The sequence below is a fragment of the Nicotiana sylvestris genome, chromosome 12 (genome assembly GCF_000393655.2).
Source record: "Nicotiana sylvestris chromosome 12, ASM39365v2, whole genome shotgun sequence".
NCBI lineage: Eukaryota > Viridiplantae > Streptophyta > Magnoliopsida > Solanales > Solanaceae > Nicotiana > Nicotiana sylvestris.
In genome coordinates this window covers 151,634,091-151,653,020 of record NC_091068.1, presented here as the reverse complement: position 1 = coordinate 151,653,020, position 18,930 = coordinate 151,634,091, and the positions used below count along the sequence as shown (strand labels likewise).

Below are 18,930 nucleotides of genomic sequence, written 5' to 3'. Positions count from 1 at the left end.
CAAAACACAATCCGGACATGCACCCAAGTCCAAAATCACCCAACGGAGCTAACAAAACCGATGAAACTCCATTCCGAAGTTATCTTCACACGGTCAAACCTAAGGCTTAAGCTTCCATTTGGGGGCTAAATGTCCCAAAACACTCCGAAACCAAAATCCAAACTCCCCGACAAGTCACATAAGTATAAAAAGATACGAGGGAAACAGTTAATAGGGGGTCGGGGCTATTACTCTCAAAATGACTGGCTGAGTCGTTACATCCTCCCCCTCTTAAAACAATCGTTCGTCCTCGAACGAGCATAGAGACATACCTTGAGTGGTGAAAAGATGAGGATAACGGATGCGCATATCCTGCTCGGTATCCCAAGTCGCCTCCTCGATCGGCTGACCCCTCCATTGAACCTTCACTGGAGCAATGCTCTTTGACCTCAGCTTTCTAACGTGCCTGTCCAAAATAGCCACTAGCTTCTCAACATAAGATAGATCCTTGTCCAACTGGACTGAGCTGAAATCCAACACATGAGAAGGATCTCAGTGATACTTCCGGAGCATAGAAACATGGAATACTGGATGAACTCATGCTAGACTGGGAGGCAAGGCAAACTCATAAGCAACCTCCCCAATACGCCGCAACACCTCAAATAGACCAATGAACCTTGGACTCAACTTGCCCTTCTTTTTGAACCTCATAACGCCCTTCATAGGCGAAACCCGGAGCAAGACCCGCTCCCCAACCATGAATGCAACATCGCGAACCTTCTGATCCGCATAACTCTTCTGTCTAGACTGGGCTGTGCAAAGTCTATCCTGAATCACCTTAATCTTCTACAAAGCATCTTGAACCAAGTATGTACCCATTAATCTAGCCTCGGCCGGCTCGAACCAACCCACTGGAGACCGACACCGCCTACCACACATTGCCTTATACAATTCCATCTGAATGTTGGACTGATAACTGTTATTGTAGGCAAACTCCGCAAGTAGCAAGAACTGATCCCAATAACCTCCAAATACCATCACACACGCACAAAGCATATCCTTTAAAATCTGAATAGTGCGCTCGAACTGCTTGTCCGTCTGAGGGTGAAATGTCGTGCTCAACTCCACCTGAGTACCTAACTCATATTGTACTTCCCTCCAGAACTGTGATGTAAACTACATACCCTGGTCAGAGATGATAGATACCGGCATGCCACAAATCCTGACAATCTCGCGGATATAAACTTGAGCCAACTGCTCGGAAGAATAGGTAGTCATCACAGGAATGAAATGAGCTGACTTGGTTACCCTATCCACAATCTCCCAAACTGCATAAAACTTCTGCTGATTCCGTGGGAGTCCAACAATGAAATCCATATTGATACGCTCCCGTTTCAACTCCGGAATCTCTAACTTCTGAAGCAATCCACCCGATTGCTGATGTCATACTTTACATGCTGACAATTTATGCATCGTGCTACATATTCCACTATATCCTTTTTCATTCTACGGCACTAATAGTGCTGCATCAAGTACTGATACACCTTCATGGCACTCAGATGAATGGAGTACCGCGAACTGTGAGCCTCCTAGAGAATTAGCTCACGCAATTCGTCTACATTGGGCACACATAACCTTCCCTGCATACTCAATGCACCATCATCTCCAATAGTGACCTCCTTAGTATCACCGTACTGAACTGTGTCCTTAAGGACAAGAAGATGGGAGTCATCATATTGACGTTCCCTGATACGATCATAAAGAGAAGACTGGGAGACCACATAAGCCAAAAATCGACTCGGCTCAGAAACATCTAATCTGACAAACTAGTTAGCCAAGGACTGAACATCCAATGCCTCAATGACAATGGTTTCTCTGCTGCTAGTAAATATGATAAGCTCCCCAAACTCTCTGCCCTGCCACTCAAGGCATCGGCCATCGCATTGGTCTTCCCGAGATGGTACAGAATAGTGATATCATAATCCTTAAGCAGCTCTAACCACCTCCACTGATGCAAGTTAAGATCCTTCTGCTTGAACATATGCTATAAATTCCGGTGATGAGTGTTGATCTCATAAGGAACACCGTACAAATAGTGCCTCCAAATCTTCAAGGCATGAACAATAGCTGCTAACTCAAGGTCATGGACATGATAGTTCTTTGCATGCACCTTCAGCTGTCTGGACACGTAGGTAATCACCCTATGGTCTTGCATCAACACTGCGCCAAGACCAATCCACGATGCATCACAATAAATAGTATAAGACCCCGAACATGTAGGAAATACCAATACTGGGGCTATAGTCAAAGCTGTCTTGAGCTTTTGGAAGCTCTCCTCACACTCCTTTGTCCACCTGGACGGAGCACCTTTCTGGGTCAGCCTATCTATATGTGCTGCAATAGATGAGAATACCTTAACAAATCGACGGCAATACCCCGCCAAACCAAGAAAACTCCGAATCTCTGTAGCTAAGGATGGTTTGGGCCAACTTTGCCACCTTCTTTGGATCCACCTTGATCCCCTCACTCGATACTACATGACCTAGAAATGCCATAGAATCTAACTACAACTCACATTTTGAGAACTTGTCATATAACTTCTTTTCTCTCAAGTTCTAAAGCACTGTCCTCAGGTGCTGCTCATGATCCCCCAGACTCCGGGAGTACACAAGAATGTCGTCAATAAATACAATGACGAAAGAGTCAAGATAGGTTCAAAATACATCGTGCATCAAATGCATAAATGTTGCTGGGGCGTTGGTCAAACCAAATGACATCATAAGGAATGCATAATGACCATACCGAGTCCTGAAAGTAGTCTTCGGGATATCTGGCTCCTGAATCTTCAACTGATGATAACCTGAATGCAAGTTAATCTTGGAAAACACTCTAGCACCCTATAACTGATCAAATAGGTCATCAATACGAGGCAAATGATACATGTTCTTCCCTGTGACTTTGTTCAACTAGCGATATCAATGCACATATGCATAAAACCATTCTTTTTCTTCACAAACAAGACATGAGCACCCCAAGGTGACATACTGGGCAGAATAAAACCCTTATCAAGCAATTCCTATAACTATTCCTTCAACTCTTTCAACTCAAGAGGAGTCATACGATATGGAGGAATAGAGATAGGTTAAGTGCCCGGTGACAAATCAATACTAACTCAAGGTCATAGACAGGATAGTTCTTTTCATGCACCTTCAACTGTCTGGACACATAGGAAATCACCCTATGGTCCTGCATCAACATCGCGCCAAGTCCAATCCACGACGAATCACAATAAACAGTATAAGACCCCGAACCAGGAGAAAATACCAATACTGAGGCTATAGTCAAAGCTGTCTTGAGCTTTTGGAAGTTCTCCTCACACTCCTCTATCCACCTGAACGGAGCACCCTTCTAGGCCAGCCTGTCCATATGTACTGCAATAAATGAGAATCCCTCAAAAAATTGACGATAATATCCTGCCAAACCATGAAAACTCCGGATCTCTGTAGCTGACAATGGTTTGGGCTAACTCTGCCACCTTCTTCGGATCCACCGTGATCCCCCACTCGACACTACATGACCTAGAAATGCCACAAAATTTAACCAGAACTCATATTTTGAGAACTTGGCATATAAATTCTTTTCTCTCAAGTTCTGAATCACTGACCTCATGTGCTGCTCATGATCCCCCTGACTCCAGGACTATACCAGAATGTCGTCAATACACAGAATGACAAAAGAGTCAAGATAGGGCCAAAATACACTGTGAATCAAATGAATAAATGTTGTTGGGGCGTTGGTCAGTCCAAAAGACATCACAAGGAGCTCGTAATGACCATACCAAGTCTTGAAAGCAGTCTTCGGGATATCTGGCTCCTGAATCATCAACTGATGATAACCTGAACGCAAGTTAATCTTGGAAACCAATCTGGCACCCTGTAACTGATCAAATAGGTCATCAACACAAGGCAAAGGATACCTGTTCTTCCCTGTGACTTTGTTCACCTAGTGATAATCAATGCACATATGCATAGAACAATCCTTTTTCTTCACAAACAAGACAGGAGCATCCCTAAGGTGACATAATAGGCTGAATGAAACCCTTATCAAGAAATTCCTATAACTGATCCTTCAACTCCTTCAACTCAAGAAGAGCCATACAATAGGAAGGAATAGAGATGGGCTGAGTGCCCGACGACAAATCAATACTAACTCAAGGTCGTGGACATGATAGTTCTTTTCATGCACCTTCAGTTGTCTGGACACGTAGGCAATCACCCTACGGTCCTGCATCAACACCGCGCCAAGTCCAATCCGCGACGCATCACAATAAACAGTATAAGACCCCGAACCTGTAGGAAATGCCAATACTGGGGCTATAGTCAAAGCTGTCTTGAGGTTTTGGAAGCTCTCCTCACACTGCTCTGTCCACCTGAACAGAGCACCCTTCTGGTTCAGCCTATTCATATGTGCTGCAATAAATGAGAATCCCTCAACAAATCGATGGTGATACCCCGCCAAACCAAGAAAACTCTGGCTCTTTGTAGCTGAGGATAGTTTGGGCCAACTCTTCCACCTTCTTCGGATCCACCTTGATCCCCTCACTCGACACTACATGACCTAGAAATTCCATGGACTCTAACTAGAACTCACATTTTAAGAACTTTGCATATCACTTCTTTTCTCTCAAGTTCTGAAGCACTGTCCTCAAGTGCTGCTCATGATCGCCCCAACTCCGGGAGTAGACTAGAATGTCGTTAATAAACACAATGACGAAAGAGTCAAGATAGGGCCAAAATACACAGTGCATAAAATGTATAAATGCTGCTGGGGCGTTGGTCAGCCCAAATAACATCACAAGGAACTCATAATGACTATACCGACTCCTAAAAGCAGTTTTTGGGATATCTGGCTCCTTAATCTGATGATAACCTAAACGCAAGTTAATCTTGGAAAACACTTTGGCACCTTGTAACTAATCAAATAGGTCATCAATACGAGGCAAATGATAATTGTTCTTCATTGTGACTTTGCTTAACTAGCAATAATCAATGCACATATGCATAAAACCATCCTTTTTCTTCAAAAACAAGACAGGAGCACCCCAATGCGACATACTGGGCCGAATGAAATCCTTATCAAGCAATTCCTATAACTGTTCCTTCAACTCCTTCAACTCAAGAGGAGCCATACGATAGGGAGGAATAGAGATGGGTTGAGTGCCCGATGACAAATCAATACCAAAGTCGATATCTGTGTCGGGCGATATGCTTGGAAGATCCGCTAAAAATACATTAGGGAAATCCCTCACTGCTGGGACTAACTCAATTGTAAGGGTATCAATATTGACATCTCTCACATAAGATAGATACACATCACACCCTGATAAGTAGGGATTTTAACTGCCTATTTGCTCTCTTTTACTTGCGTTATGCTTAAAGGCATTCCCGAAAACTAAGAAATGTGCTTGCTTGTAGGAATATTTGGGAAACGAGCCAAAGAAGTCAATATTAACTCATAAAGGAGTCAAAAGTGAACAAGATCCAAAATAGGTTAAAAAGGGCAACCGTGCGGACCGCACAATTCTAGTGCGAACCGCACAATTCTAGTGCAGACCGCACAATTCTAGTGCGGCTGTAGAGGGGAGATTCAGAGAGTAACATTTGGGCCAACTAAAGGCATGTGGACCGCACCAAAATTGCACAGCCACATTCATTATTATGCGGTTTGTAGGATTGAAGAATCATAGAGTTGTTTCAAGTCCAAAAGTAGGGAGTGCGGACCGCATCATTTTTGTGCGGCCGCGTAATTAGAAGTGCAGCCGCACCCGTTGTTATGCGGACTGTAGAAGCCCTGAAATTCCAAGCCCAAGTTCCAAAGAATGCGGACCGCACGATAATTGTGCGGCTGCAGAAGCTCATTGTGCGGACCACACCAGAATTATGCAGTCGCACAACATTCGTAGGGCCATTTTTGTCCGATATTTTTAGCTTAGTATAAATAGAATTTTTTTTTTCATTTTTGGGTTAAGTTCGATTTTTAGAAGAGCACCTGAGCCATTTTCTTTACTATTTTGAGTAATTTTGTACTACATTAACTTTTAAACATTAGATTTCTTTATCTAATCAATTATCATGCATTCTATCTTAATTTCATCTTGTATTACTTTATTTTTTCATGAGTAGCTAAATCTTTAGCTAGGGTTGTGGCCCAACCCTAGTATGGGTACTTAATGAGTATTTAATTATAGGGCTTATTTGTGATTGAGTTAGTGATATTTGACCTTGTTTATGCTTGAATTCTAGAATTAATGGTTGCAAATATTTATTCATGCCAATTTGACTTTGTCTCTACTTGAGAAAGAGAGACTAAGTCTAGGAAAACTTGGCTAACAAGGAATTGGGATAAACTCAAGAAATTAATAGCCCCAATTAAAGGGTCAAATCTAGAGATAGTAAGACCCGACTTGAGCATATATCACTTGATTTGAGCAATACCCATTGTAAGCACGTGATTTTTGCCCTATATGAGAATTACTCCCAAAAAATTCAAAAAAATAAAATAATTTTTCTTGGTGTGCAATTTTTGTGATATTTTGTGTAACTATTTGTATGCTTGTCTATGCATGTTTATTTGTTAAATAAATAAAAAATACAAAAATAGGCATCTTTTGCATTTTTAGCATTTAATGTCCAAATGAACAATTTTATGCTTAATTATTACTTAATTGTGCATTAATTGTTATTGGAAGTTAATTTGCGCTTTTATAACTTAATTTAGTTCTTAATAATAATTTAAGTACTTTTATAATTTAGTTTTAGAAAAATAAAAGAAGAAAAGAGAACAAAAATACAAAGAAAAATCGGATTGGGCCACTTCTTCAATTTCAAACCACAGGCCCAAATAATTGCCCAACTTTCCCCATGACCCGGTCCGTTTCAAACCGGGTCGATCCGGTCCGCTCCATTAACCCAACACCCCTTCTTCATTTTTGTCCAACACAAAACAAAACCAAAAAAATAAAAAATAAAAAGTGAATTATCACTATTAATAGTTTTATTTTTTGTTTTTTATATATAAAAAAAATCCGAAAAAAAGTAAAAAGTTTTAAAAAATTTAAAAGTAAAATAAGGTTGGAATTAAAAAATAAATATAAAGGTATCTGAAAATTTAAAAAATTTAAAGTAATTGAAAGTAGCATTTTTAAAAGAAAAAGAAAAGATAGTGGTTTGTTTTTTAAAGAAAAGTTAAATAAAGTGAGATTCTCTTTTAAAAAAAATAAAAAGTGGGATTTTAAATAAGATAAAGTAATTAAAGTTGGAATTTTAAAAATAAAAGTAAATAAAGGTGGGATTTCTTTTTCTAAAAAAATAAAAGCAATTTGTAAGTGGGATTTCTTTTAATTAAAAAAATAATAAAATAATAAAAAAACAAATCTGAAAATTTCGAAAATTTTGCTATAAATAGAAGAGAAAATTTAGGAAGAAGGAGGAAAAAAGAGAGGAAAAACTAGATAGAGAGAAGAAAAAGAGAGGGGGCGGAGTGAAAAGTATACATCTGATATACATTCTGGATACACTGAATATACAAGGGCAGAATTCATTTTGGAGAGTTTTGAAGTTGAAAAAGAATAGTTACTGCTTCATTGCCTCGCTTAAGATCTGAAATAGTCAGAACCTTCCTGCCTTTTACTTCTTCTCTATACTTGGAGTCGTTTATAGTCTCCTGGGTTTTCTACTATTCCTACTGTTACTGGTCTATTCCTGTGTTGCTGGACTGTCGTTGTTGTGCTACATTGTTACTACTGTTGCTGCTTCTCAGCTTCATCTTCTCTTGTTTTCCAATACCAGGTACACGAATGTAATACTAGTTATTGCAAGCTAAAAATGTGGAAGCATAAATACATATGAAGAATCGAATTTTGAAGTTTTAATTTCGCTTTTTCTCTGTTCCTTTTATTGATTGTATTTAGGCTATTTTATGTATTATTGAATAATAATTGGAATAAGAGAAAATAACATAAGTTAGTCTTTAATGAATCGGCTTGGCAAAACGGGTTAATTCACTAGCTATGAAGGTTCTAAGATTATCAACAGTAGGTTAATTGTGAACAAGTACTTAAATTTAGCTAAGGCATGAATTTGAACTAAATTTCGTGAATTAGGTATTAAGGCATGATTTGAGTTCAAACAAAATTAGAAGAACGTTTAAGTCTAATAAACTTTCTATTAAGCTTTAGTAATTATGGTTAAATCCAGTTTCAAATGGTTGTGAATAATTAATTCCAATAGTTTTTTTATATATATAACAATGCGAGCTTCAATCTAACTATATTTGATTCTTTTGAATATTAGTTGTCAAATTTTTATTTTATTTATAATTTCGAATTTTTTTTAGTAAAATTCTTGTTCATCAATATTTGTATTAATATAGCAATTAGTATGCCATGCTTTCTTAAATAAAAAAAAGCTCGTAATTAATTAGGATTTTCTTTATTTATTTTAGAGACTAATTTTAATAGAAAAGATGTAGTCGCTTTAAGGATTTGTCCATTTAAAATAAATGAGATGAGCCTCGCCTAGTAAAATATATAGATTGTGGGGCCCTCACAAATGTATGTGTTAATTACTTAGAACTCGGGATCGGCCGCTTAGCGAACTTCACGGCCTTTTCTCAAAATAACCATGACCCAAATCCAAATCTCAACCGAGTCGAGATATGCCAAACAACTACGGGTGCATTGATGTAACGTGGTTCGAGATATGTTTCCACGACGTTGCAATTCTCATAAAATAATAACAATAAGTAAGAAAGCGGTAAAAAGATAAAATTTTGCACATAAGTTCATATTTGTATAAAATCAGATAATCAAGCCGAATATAACAGTTGAGCGACCGTGCTAGAACCACGGAACTCAGGAATGCCTAACACCTTCTCCCGGGTTAACAGAATTCCTTATCCGGATTTCTGGTACGCAGACTGTAATATGGAGTCATTCTTTTCCTCGATTCGGGATTAAAATTGGTGACTTGGGACACCCTAAAACTCCCAAGTGGCGACTCTGAAATAAACAAACCAATCCCGTTTCGATTGTCCTTTAATTGGAAAAAACTCCCTTGTACCCTCTCGGGTATGTAAAAAGGAGGTGTGACAGCTCTGGCGACTCTGCTGGGGAATACTTTGACCCAGAACCACTGGTTCAGGGTTAGAAATTCGAGCTTAGATAAATTGTTATATTTGGCTTTATCTGATTTTTACATGTTTTGAGCCTAATGTGCTAAATGTTGCCTTTACCGCTTTGATATTATCTGAACTGTATATAAACTGTGCCGAAACCTACTCTTCTTACCTCCGGGGATGTGCTTACTGGTTAAGACTCCCTATTCTGTTAGTGTCATACCCTAAATAAAAGAGGCTCGGAAAGTTTCTAAGCCGGCTGGCCTTTTGGTTCCCGGACAGGAGCTCCTTCCTCAACTCGAGTGGTCCGCTCGGGTACACTGTCTAGAACACCGACCCAGGTTTTGAACATAGAATAACGTGACTTCATGCCGGATCCCTAGTAGGAACGCTTATTTGCATCACGTTGCATTTGACTTAGGGGACTCAACACAGGGGTTGGGTCCGTCTAGGACTAGCAACCTGATATGAAAAGGCCATCCTGATGCATCCTATTTGTTTTCCGTGCATTTATTTGTCTCGTGCCCGCATGCTGACCGGTGTTTGAATATTATGAATATTGTGAAATTGAAAAAAAGGAAATAGCGGTTAGGGAATTGATTGTTTATTTTTGAAAAAACCCAATACCCAAATACTGTCAAAACTCTGCCGAAATTTTGGAAAGAAAAAAAAACGTCTTATTAGTTTGTTTTATTAAAAGCAAAGGAAAAATAGAAAAAAAAATCGTTGTTCTGTTTTGTTTTTCAAAAAAAATATATATAGAAATATATAGTTTGTCTTGTCATAAAAATAAAAATTAAAAAGAGTCTTACTTTTTTAAAATGAGTTTTTTTATGAAAATTCAAAAAATAATAATAATAATAATAATAATAATAATAATAAAAAGAGTCTTTCATTATTTGTCACAAATATATACATGTATATATATATATATATATATATATATATATATATATATCCAAAAGTTTTTATTTCCAAAAAATATATATATGTCTTTATTTGTTGCAAAAATATTTGTCTTGCCAAAAAGTCTAGAAAGGTTTTTAGACCCCCAATTTTCAAAAACAAAAAAAAATCCAAAAATATTTTCCATTATTAACTTCTTTAGAAAGTCTTTTAACTATTTTTTTTTAAAAAAAATGTATAATAAGATAGAAAAAAATCCGAAAATATTTTTCTTCTTTCAAAATTGAAAAGAAAATTCAAATTTCAAAAAATATTTTTTTTAGAAAGCATTTCTTTTATTAAAGGTAAAATTCCAAAAATATTTTCTTTCTTCTTTAGAATAAGAGAAAACAAATGAAAATTCAGACAAAAAATATCTTCCTTTTACTTTTGCAATTCTCAAAGTTCAAATCAAAAGAAAAGGAATTCTTACAAGTTTTTCTTTCAAAAGAAAAAAAAAATACTTCATTTCTTCTTTTGAAGCAGTTCTTTTACAAATTCCAATTAAAAAAAAAATATGTGTTAGTTCATTTACTTATTCATGATCTACCCGAACTACGCGGGTTTGATTCTCACTGGATGTGAGATACGTAGGCAACCCTCATCGGGTCCAACCCCACCTTTTGCTAAAAAAAACAAAAACAAATAATAATAATAATAAAAAAAACAAAAAAAAATGTCAAGATTTTTAATTTTGTCATAAATAAGTCGGGTGATGTCCAACTTCCCCTTTTACAAAAAAAATAGCAAAATATATATGTCAAATTTCTAAGAAGTCGGGTGACGTTGTTTTATCAAGACATAGCCGAATGTTCCCGAAGGGGACGCCGGAAGGCTGACTTTGCATAAACAGCCACTTTTGGGTCATATTTAAGATTTGGTCCAGTTGACCCACACAGCCTTAAAAATCTTCGTCCCCGAGACGTTGAAAGGCCGTGTTTGCAATATTGAGTTTTCTAATTTGAAAAACGATAAAAAGAGTCATAAATAAGTCAGGTGATGTTGTTATGTCATAAATAGCCGAATGTTCCCGAAAGGAACGCCGGAAGGCTGACTTTGCATAAACAGCCACTTTTTGGATCATGTTTAGGATTTTTGGTCTAGTTGACCCACACGGCCTTATAAATCTTCGTCCCCGAGGCGCTGAAGGGTCGTGTTTGCAACACCAGGTTTTTATTGTAATTCGAAAAAAAACAAAGAGTCAGCGGTCAGGTGAATACCGTTTGAATTTTGTCATAATAAGCCGAGCCAGCTTCGGCCGCGTCTTAAACCGTTCTTGCCGAAATAGCCTTAGAGTATCTTTCAGTTGTCGAAAGGTTATTTTCGTAAAAGAACGGACAAGTTTGTAAAGTGTCAAAAAATAATCCTCCCCGGCCTCAAAATTCATGTGAGATTCGGAAGGGGCCACATTTGCAAAAATAGCCGTTCGGTTGCATTTGTCAAACGGGGAAAGAAACTGGCCGTTTGTAAGTCTTTTTATTAGAATATGTGGGTTGTTTGATTTTCGAGTTTGTAGGTCATCTTCAAACCTTTGAAACCCAGTTTGTTTTAATATGAAAATTGAAAAAAAATGTTTATTATTGTTTATCTTTATTTGGTCCGAACTACGCAAGGTCTGATTCATGCGGGGACATGATACGTAGGCAATCTCCATAAGATTCGACCACCACTAAAAAAATAATAATAATAATAATAAAAAGAATAAATAAATAAAGGAAAGTGTGGGAAGTTTTCGGAGGGGCACAATTGTATCTCTGATATATGATTGTCTGTCAAATGCCCTAACACTAACGTTGATGGCTTCCCTTTGCTGTGTTCATATATAGAAAAGTGGTTGGTTGTGGTAGCTCTTCCCTGCAAAGCAAAATCAAAGGACAATGGCTCAGAACTGCAGAACCGAGTGGGTCGGTATCGATGACCGACAACAATTGGTCGAACGGAATAACGGGTTGGTAGAGGAAGTGAAAATGCTGAGACAACATGTGGCAGATATGTATCAGGCATGGATAACTGGAAAAGCACCACCCCCTCCACCGCCAAGCCTCTTGAACTCTGTCATTTCCCAAGCACCCAACACCATAACGGAAGATCCCCCATACTCTCCATCCCAACCCACTTATGGCAGCTTTCCCAGCTACCCGAGTAGCTCCATCACTCCTCAATGCTTCTCCGCTCCCCAACACCACTTCTTTCCCCGCCATACTTCACTTTCCAGGCACCCGGCTCCACAAAATGCCTACCCACCTACACAAGCCTACCAAAAGCCACCTGGATCAGGTTTCCGGCCCTGTCAACATGCAAGAATGAAGAGGCTGCTGAAACGAGGAAAGGCTCTCACCCCCATCGGGGTATCTTATGCCAGTCTGTTTGAAAGGCTAAGGCATGCTGGCTCGATTGAACCACTCCCCGCATGTACTCCAAATCCACTTGCAAGGAGCTTTGATCCGGCAGCGCGATGCGCCTACCACTCCAATGTCATAGGGCACAACATTGAGAGCTGTCATAGTTGGAGAAGGGAAGTAGAGAAAATGATCCGAGAAGGGCGGGTTGTGATTAATAACAGTGACATGGAGCACTCGAACCCCCTCGAGAACTTGCCGACGGAGGTTGATGAGATTGAAGCTGGTAATGGTCTCGGCAGTATTGATGCAAAGCTCAGTGGCTAAAATGCCAATTTTGATAAAGTGGGAGGACGTTTCGTTCCTTGGTCAGCAAGAGAGAAGCTTGTGGTGGCTCATTTTGTTGTCATTTCTGTTGTTCGGATTATTAGGGTTATAAGTCGGATGTTGTCTTGTCCAGTTTGTTTTAGGATTTTGTTCTGGATTGTTTTGTTTGTTTTGTTATTTAAACCATTTCACCGGTAGTCTAATACAAAATCCGGTCTTTTATTATTTCCAGTCATCTTTTTGTTTAGTCCTTTTATCATTTTTGTTCAATGCCGATTCTAGGGACATGACATGCGCACCCAGTTTGGGCCTAGTCTTAAAAGTTAATCATAAAACCTTGGGAAGGTGATCAAAGCATTTAAAGGAAATAAGAACGGTTTGAGATTATTTGGAGCCCGAGTCATGTGGAACTGGGGCAAGTTAAACACAAAGAAAACCGTTAAAGAAAGATTCGCCTAAATTGGCATGAGGGTCGTTCATAATAATGAGAATGAGAGTGTCGCCCAACGGTGCTTTAGAAGTGACAAATGAACAAACATATGTTGAATATAATTGTCAAGTCCAGCACCATCGGAAGAGACTATAAATCTATTGTTTAATTGTGTTGTTTGCACTTGGCATGTTTTGAAGACTGGAATGACGAAGACATTTTGTTCTGCTACCCAAACACTTTATCCTTCGTTAACCCCTTTTGAGCCTTATTTATTTTCCTTTCATACCCCTCGTTCGGAATTAGTAGCAACGAATAGAATACGCAAGCGCGACAGGTAAACAAAAGAAAAAATAAAGAGAAAGAAAAGAAACCAACAAAACGAAAAAAAGAAAATGGTAACAAAAAAAAAAAGTCAAATGAAAAAGAGGAATTGGGAACTACGTTTGACCTGATTCCTCAAAGAGGATACGTAGGCGCTTCACGGCTCGGTCATAGTTTTGAAAAATAAAAAAAAATTCAATTAAGATATCCCCAAGCAAGAAACTGGGGCAGAGGTTGCGTTCGTTGTAAATAAATCTGGTTCCGAAAGTTGTAATTAATAACCCAGAATCGATGCACTTTTGAGCCTTTAATACCCTTTCTTTCTAGCCCTATCCAAAACCCACATTACGGTCCAAAGAAAGACCTTCTGATCAGTCTTCAAAAGATGCCAAGTCAGACAAATGAAGAGTCTTACCGGCGAACATAACATTCTGTTCCACAGCAGAAAGGACTCTAATCTCCAACAGAAAGAGTCATACCAGAAACACTCCAAAATCCCCAGCTGGAGAGAGATATAAAACGAGAGAGTCTTATTGGTGAAAACCTTCACAGGCACCATAAGGCGATGAAAGCTGAGAGAGGAACAAAAAATGAGAGAGACTTGATAGCGAAAACCCTTCGGGCACTACAAGTCGAATAAGATTAAGAATCCGATGGGGAATCGCCAATTGAAGATCTTGAAAGATGATTGACGGTAAAGGATAGGCCACATGCGCATGTCATGACCATTAGAGTCGGTATCTGCATTTGATAGGTTTTATTTATAGTTTCTTTTGTTAAAGAGTCGTCTTTCCCTTGGTCTTTTTATTCTGTTCCTTTTTTATCTTTTTCCTTTCATAGAAAAATCCCCAATAGAGTCTGTCTGGTCAGAACAAGTGTGAATTGACTTCAAAATATGCCATCAGCTTTCCAATTATGCCAGATGAGATCTGACTAGTGCACCCAAATGGTATAGTCGTCAAGGAACAAGCGCGAGGCCAGTGTCAAAAAGATATCCCCAAAAGGGAGTTGACAAAAAGATTGACAAGTGTCAAGAGGGATACCATCGCCTTTACCAAAAGTTATAAACCTCAAGGCCAAGGCCCATGAACAAAGCAAGGAAAGCAGTGTGCATGATTTGGGGAAATTCATGCTAGACTAAAAGGTCGGGGAAATGCCAGTTTCCGAGCTATGCCACGAAAGAAGAGGGATATCCCCAGCAGGAAGGGATTATCCCCAGCACATAATATCATCCCCAACAAGTTGTGGAGCACAGAGCAAGGACGAGAGAAAGGGAAAGCCATCCCAGTAGGAGTATCACAACCAACCACCGCGTTTTAAACTAACAAAATTTTGTTTGATTTGAAGCAGGTAACGGAAATGGCATTGATGCCAGAACTGCATGCCACAAGGGATATTATCAAACTGGGACAGAAAATTTTCCTTCCATTTAGAAAAATTTTCTGGAAGTCAGGTACCCCCAGCTGATAACATTTTATCCCCCAGCAGGTAAGTAAATAATCCCCAGCAAGTATTGAGGTAAGACATTTTCAAGTTTTAAGGATATTTTGGGTTCATCCGCCCTCGAATAGGATATTTTGGGTTCATCCGCCCTCGAATAGGATATCTTGGGTTCATCCGCCCTCGAATAGGATATTTTGGGTTCATCCGCCCTCGAATAGGATATTTTGGGTTCATCCGCCCTCGAATAGGATATTTTGGGTTCATCCGCCCTCGAATAGGATATTTTGGGTTCATCCGCCCTCGAATAGGATATTTTGGGTTCATCTGCCCTCGAATAGGATATTTTGGGTTCATCCGCCCTCGAATAGGATATTTTGGGTTCATCCGCCCTCGAATAGGATTCTATTTTCAAAGTTGTTGTCCATGACAGGCGCCCACCTGAATAACGAGAGGAATACATTTCTGTCTTTTCATTTCTGTTCTAGGTCACCCACCAGTATAATGCGGGCATATCATTTTTCATGTCTTTACTATTAGGCGCCCACCTGCATAACAAGGGAATACATTTCATGTCTTTACCAACAGGCGCCCACCTGAATAACGAGAGGAATACTTTTATGTCTTAGTTTAGACAGGCGCCCACCTGAATAACGAGAGGAATACTTTTTGTCTGTGCATTTCATATTTTAGGCGCCCACCTGTATAACAAGGGAATACATTTTGTGTCTTTACCATTAGGCGCCCACCTGTATAACAAGGGAATACATTCCACGTCTTTACCCATAGGAGATGCATTTCCTCCTAAGTTTGTTTTAGTTTCACCCATAGGAGATGCATTTCCTCCTAAGTTTGTTTTAGTTTCACCCATAGGAGATGCATTTCCTCCTAAGTTTGTTTTTTACCCATAGGAGATGTATTTCCTCCTAAAGTTTATTTTTACCCATAGGAGATGCATTTCCTCCTAAGTTTGTTTAGTTTCACCCATAGGAGAGACATTTCCTCCTAAGTTTGTCTTTACCCATAGGAGATGTATTTCCTCCTAAAGTTTATTTTTACCAATAGGAGACGCACTTCCTAAGTTTAGTTTCACCCATAGGAGAGGCATTTCCTCCTAAGTTTAGTTTCAACCAATAAGAGACGCACTTCCTAAGTTAAGTTTCACCAATAAGAGACGCACTTCCTAAGTTAAGTTTCACCAATAGGAGACGCACTTCCTAAGTTAAGTTTCACCAATAGGAGACGCACTTCCTAAGTTAAGTTTTCCAACAGGAGACACACATCCTAAGTTAGTTTCACCAACAGGAGACGCACTTCCTAAGTTAGCTTCACCAACAGGAGACGCACATCCTAAGTAAGTTTCACCAAGAGGAGACGCACATCCGAAGTTAGTTTCACCAACAGGAGACGCACATCCTAAGTATGTTTCACCAACAGGAGACGCACATCCTAAGTTAAGTTTCACCAACAGGAGACGCACATCCTAAGTTAGTTTCACCAATAGGAGACGCACTTCCTAAGTAAGTTTCACCAAGAGGAGACGCACATCCTAAGTAAGTTTCACCAAGAGGAGACGCACATCCTAAGTTAGTTTCACCAACATGAGACGCACATCCTAAGTTAGTTTCACCAACAGGAGACGCACATCCTAAGCTAGTTTCACCAACATGAAACGCACATCCTAAGTAAGTTTCACCAACAGGAGACGCACATCCTAAGTTAGTTTCACCAACAGGAGACGCATATCCTAAGTTAGTTTCACCAACAGGAGACGCACATCCTAAGTTAGTTTCACCAACAGGAGACGCATATCCTAAGTAAGTTTCACCAACAGGAGACGCACATCCTAAGTTAGTTTCCCCAACAGGAGACGCACATCCTAAGTAAGTTTCACTAAGAGGAGACGCACTTCCTAAGTTAGTTTTACCAAGTGAGACGCATGTCCTAAATAAGTTTTACCAATAGGAGATGCACTTCCTAAGAATAGTTTTACCAATAGGAGACGCACTTCCTAAGTTTAGTTTTTCCCAATAGGAGACGCACTTCCTAAAGTTATTGTACCCAATAGGAGACGCACTTCCTTAAGTTTAGTTTTGCCCATAGGAGACGCACTTCCTAAGTTTACTTTTACCCCATAAGAGACGTACTTCCTAAGTTTACTTTTACTCCATAGGAGACGCACTTCCTAAATTAAGATTTCACGCATAGGAGATGCACTTCCTAAATTATTTTCATTCATAGGAGACGCACTTCCTAGTTCAAAATCATTAAGGTTTCACCCATAGGAGACGCACTTCCTAAGACTATTTTACCCCTAGGAGACGCACTTCCTAAGTTTAATTTCATGCATAGGAAACGCACTTCCTGAATTAAGTTTTCATTATTAGGAGACACACTTCCTAGTCTGGTTCGCTCAGGTTATACTTTTGCTTTAGGAGACGCACTTCCTAGCCTGGTTCATTTAAGATTTCATTCGTAGGAGACACATTTCCTAGTTTGAGTCATTGAGATTTTACCCATAAGAGGCACACTTCCTAATATTGATAGTCCATTTATAGGAGACACACTTCCTAGTTTGGCGTTTTCAGATTATATTTTATTTCAGGAGACTCACTTCCGGAATTGAGATTTCACCCTTAGGAGATGCACCTCCTAGTTTGATTCATTATAAGTTCGACCATAGGAGACGCACTTCCTAGTCTAGTTTATTGAACTTTTACATGTAGGAGACGCACTTCCTAATCAAGGTCTTTCAAGTTTTTTTTAGGAGACACACTTCCTAAAATCGAGATTTTATTCGTAGGAGACGCACTTCCTAGTTCTAGTCACTGAAGTTTTCACCCCAAGGAGACGCACTTCCTAGTTTAGTTCATTCCGATTCAACCATAGAAGAAGCACTTTCTAGTTTGAGTCATCGAGGTTTTTATTTTAGCAGACACATTTGCTAGCAAGAGTTTTTGGTTTTACTCGTAGGAGATGCACATCCTAGTCTAGTCTTTAGTTTACTCTCATCATTTGCATCAGTAGTATAAATAGGTTACAATTTTGCTAACGACTCATCTTCCCAGTGCAAACTGAGGTTAGGAAATTTTCGTTTGTTTTGTTTGTTTTGGTGGTAGGATCCCGCCTGGAAAATAGAGGTTGTTAAATTCAAGATGATGAAGCCAGGCGCCCACCTGTATAACGAGAGGAATACTTTTCAGTCTTCACATTTCATGCCAGGCGCCCACCTGTATAACGAGAGGAATACATTCAGTCTTTACATTTCAAGCGTTGAAGTTGGGAGCCCGCCCAGATAACAGAGGCATACATTTCAGCATTAATTTTCAAGTATTGAAGTTGGGAGCCCGCCCATACAACAGAGGCACACATTTCAAGATCAAGTCAGAGGACAATAAAACAGAGGGTTACAACAGGAATCCCCAGCAGGAAACAATAAAAATCCCCAGCACCGGGAAGCAAAAGGATGCAACAAGAGGTCCCAGCACAAACTCAAGTGCATGTGTCAAAAGGAAGAAAAGCATCTGAAGAAAAGCACCGGAGGAAACACAAGCCGACAAGAAAGCAAGGCAACAAGAACAAATTTTAGTCTAGCCTAGCTTCTTGTTTTCTTTTAAACACGGTGTAACAAGGAGATCGGTAAGCAGTGATAACAGCATGCAACAGCAGTAACATTGCAGTCTCACGGTAGTCCCAGCTACCAAAACTTCCCGAACTACATTAACCTGATTCCCCTTTAGCCAGGGATATGTAGGAAACCTTTGAAGCAAAGGTTCGGTCAAATCTTTTTCAAAAAATGCTTCACACGGAGTACTCGGATGGGCAAAAATCGCTCGCTTTATCTTTGCACGAAAACCCTTCGTGTCTTCGGGCAAAGAGGGGCAGCTGTAAGCACGTGATTTTTGCCCTATATGAGAATTACTCCCAAAAAATTCAAAAAAATAAAATAATTTTTCTTGGTGTGCAATTTTT

General features: G+C 39.3%; 1 protein-coding gene across 1 annotated transcript; it reads right to left on the bottom strand.

Annotated features, from left to right (window-relative positions):
- Positions 1-1,568: 1,568 nt before the first annotated feature.
- Positions 1,569-4,443, bottom strand: LOC138883945 (uncharacterized). The gene is made up of 5 exons (XM_070164669.1): positions 4,225-4,443; positions 3,818-3,981; positions 2,703-2,839; positions 2,267-2,373; positions 1,569-1,805 (listed from the first exon to the last, which is right to left on the bottom strand). The coding sequence occupies exons 1-5, from the start codon at positions 4,441-4,443 to the stop codon at positions 1,569-1,571; spliced, it is 864 nt and encodes a 287-aa protein (XP_070020770.1).
- Between the last annotated feature and the right edge of the window lie 14,487 nt (positions 4,444-18,930).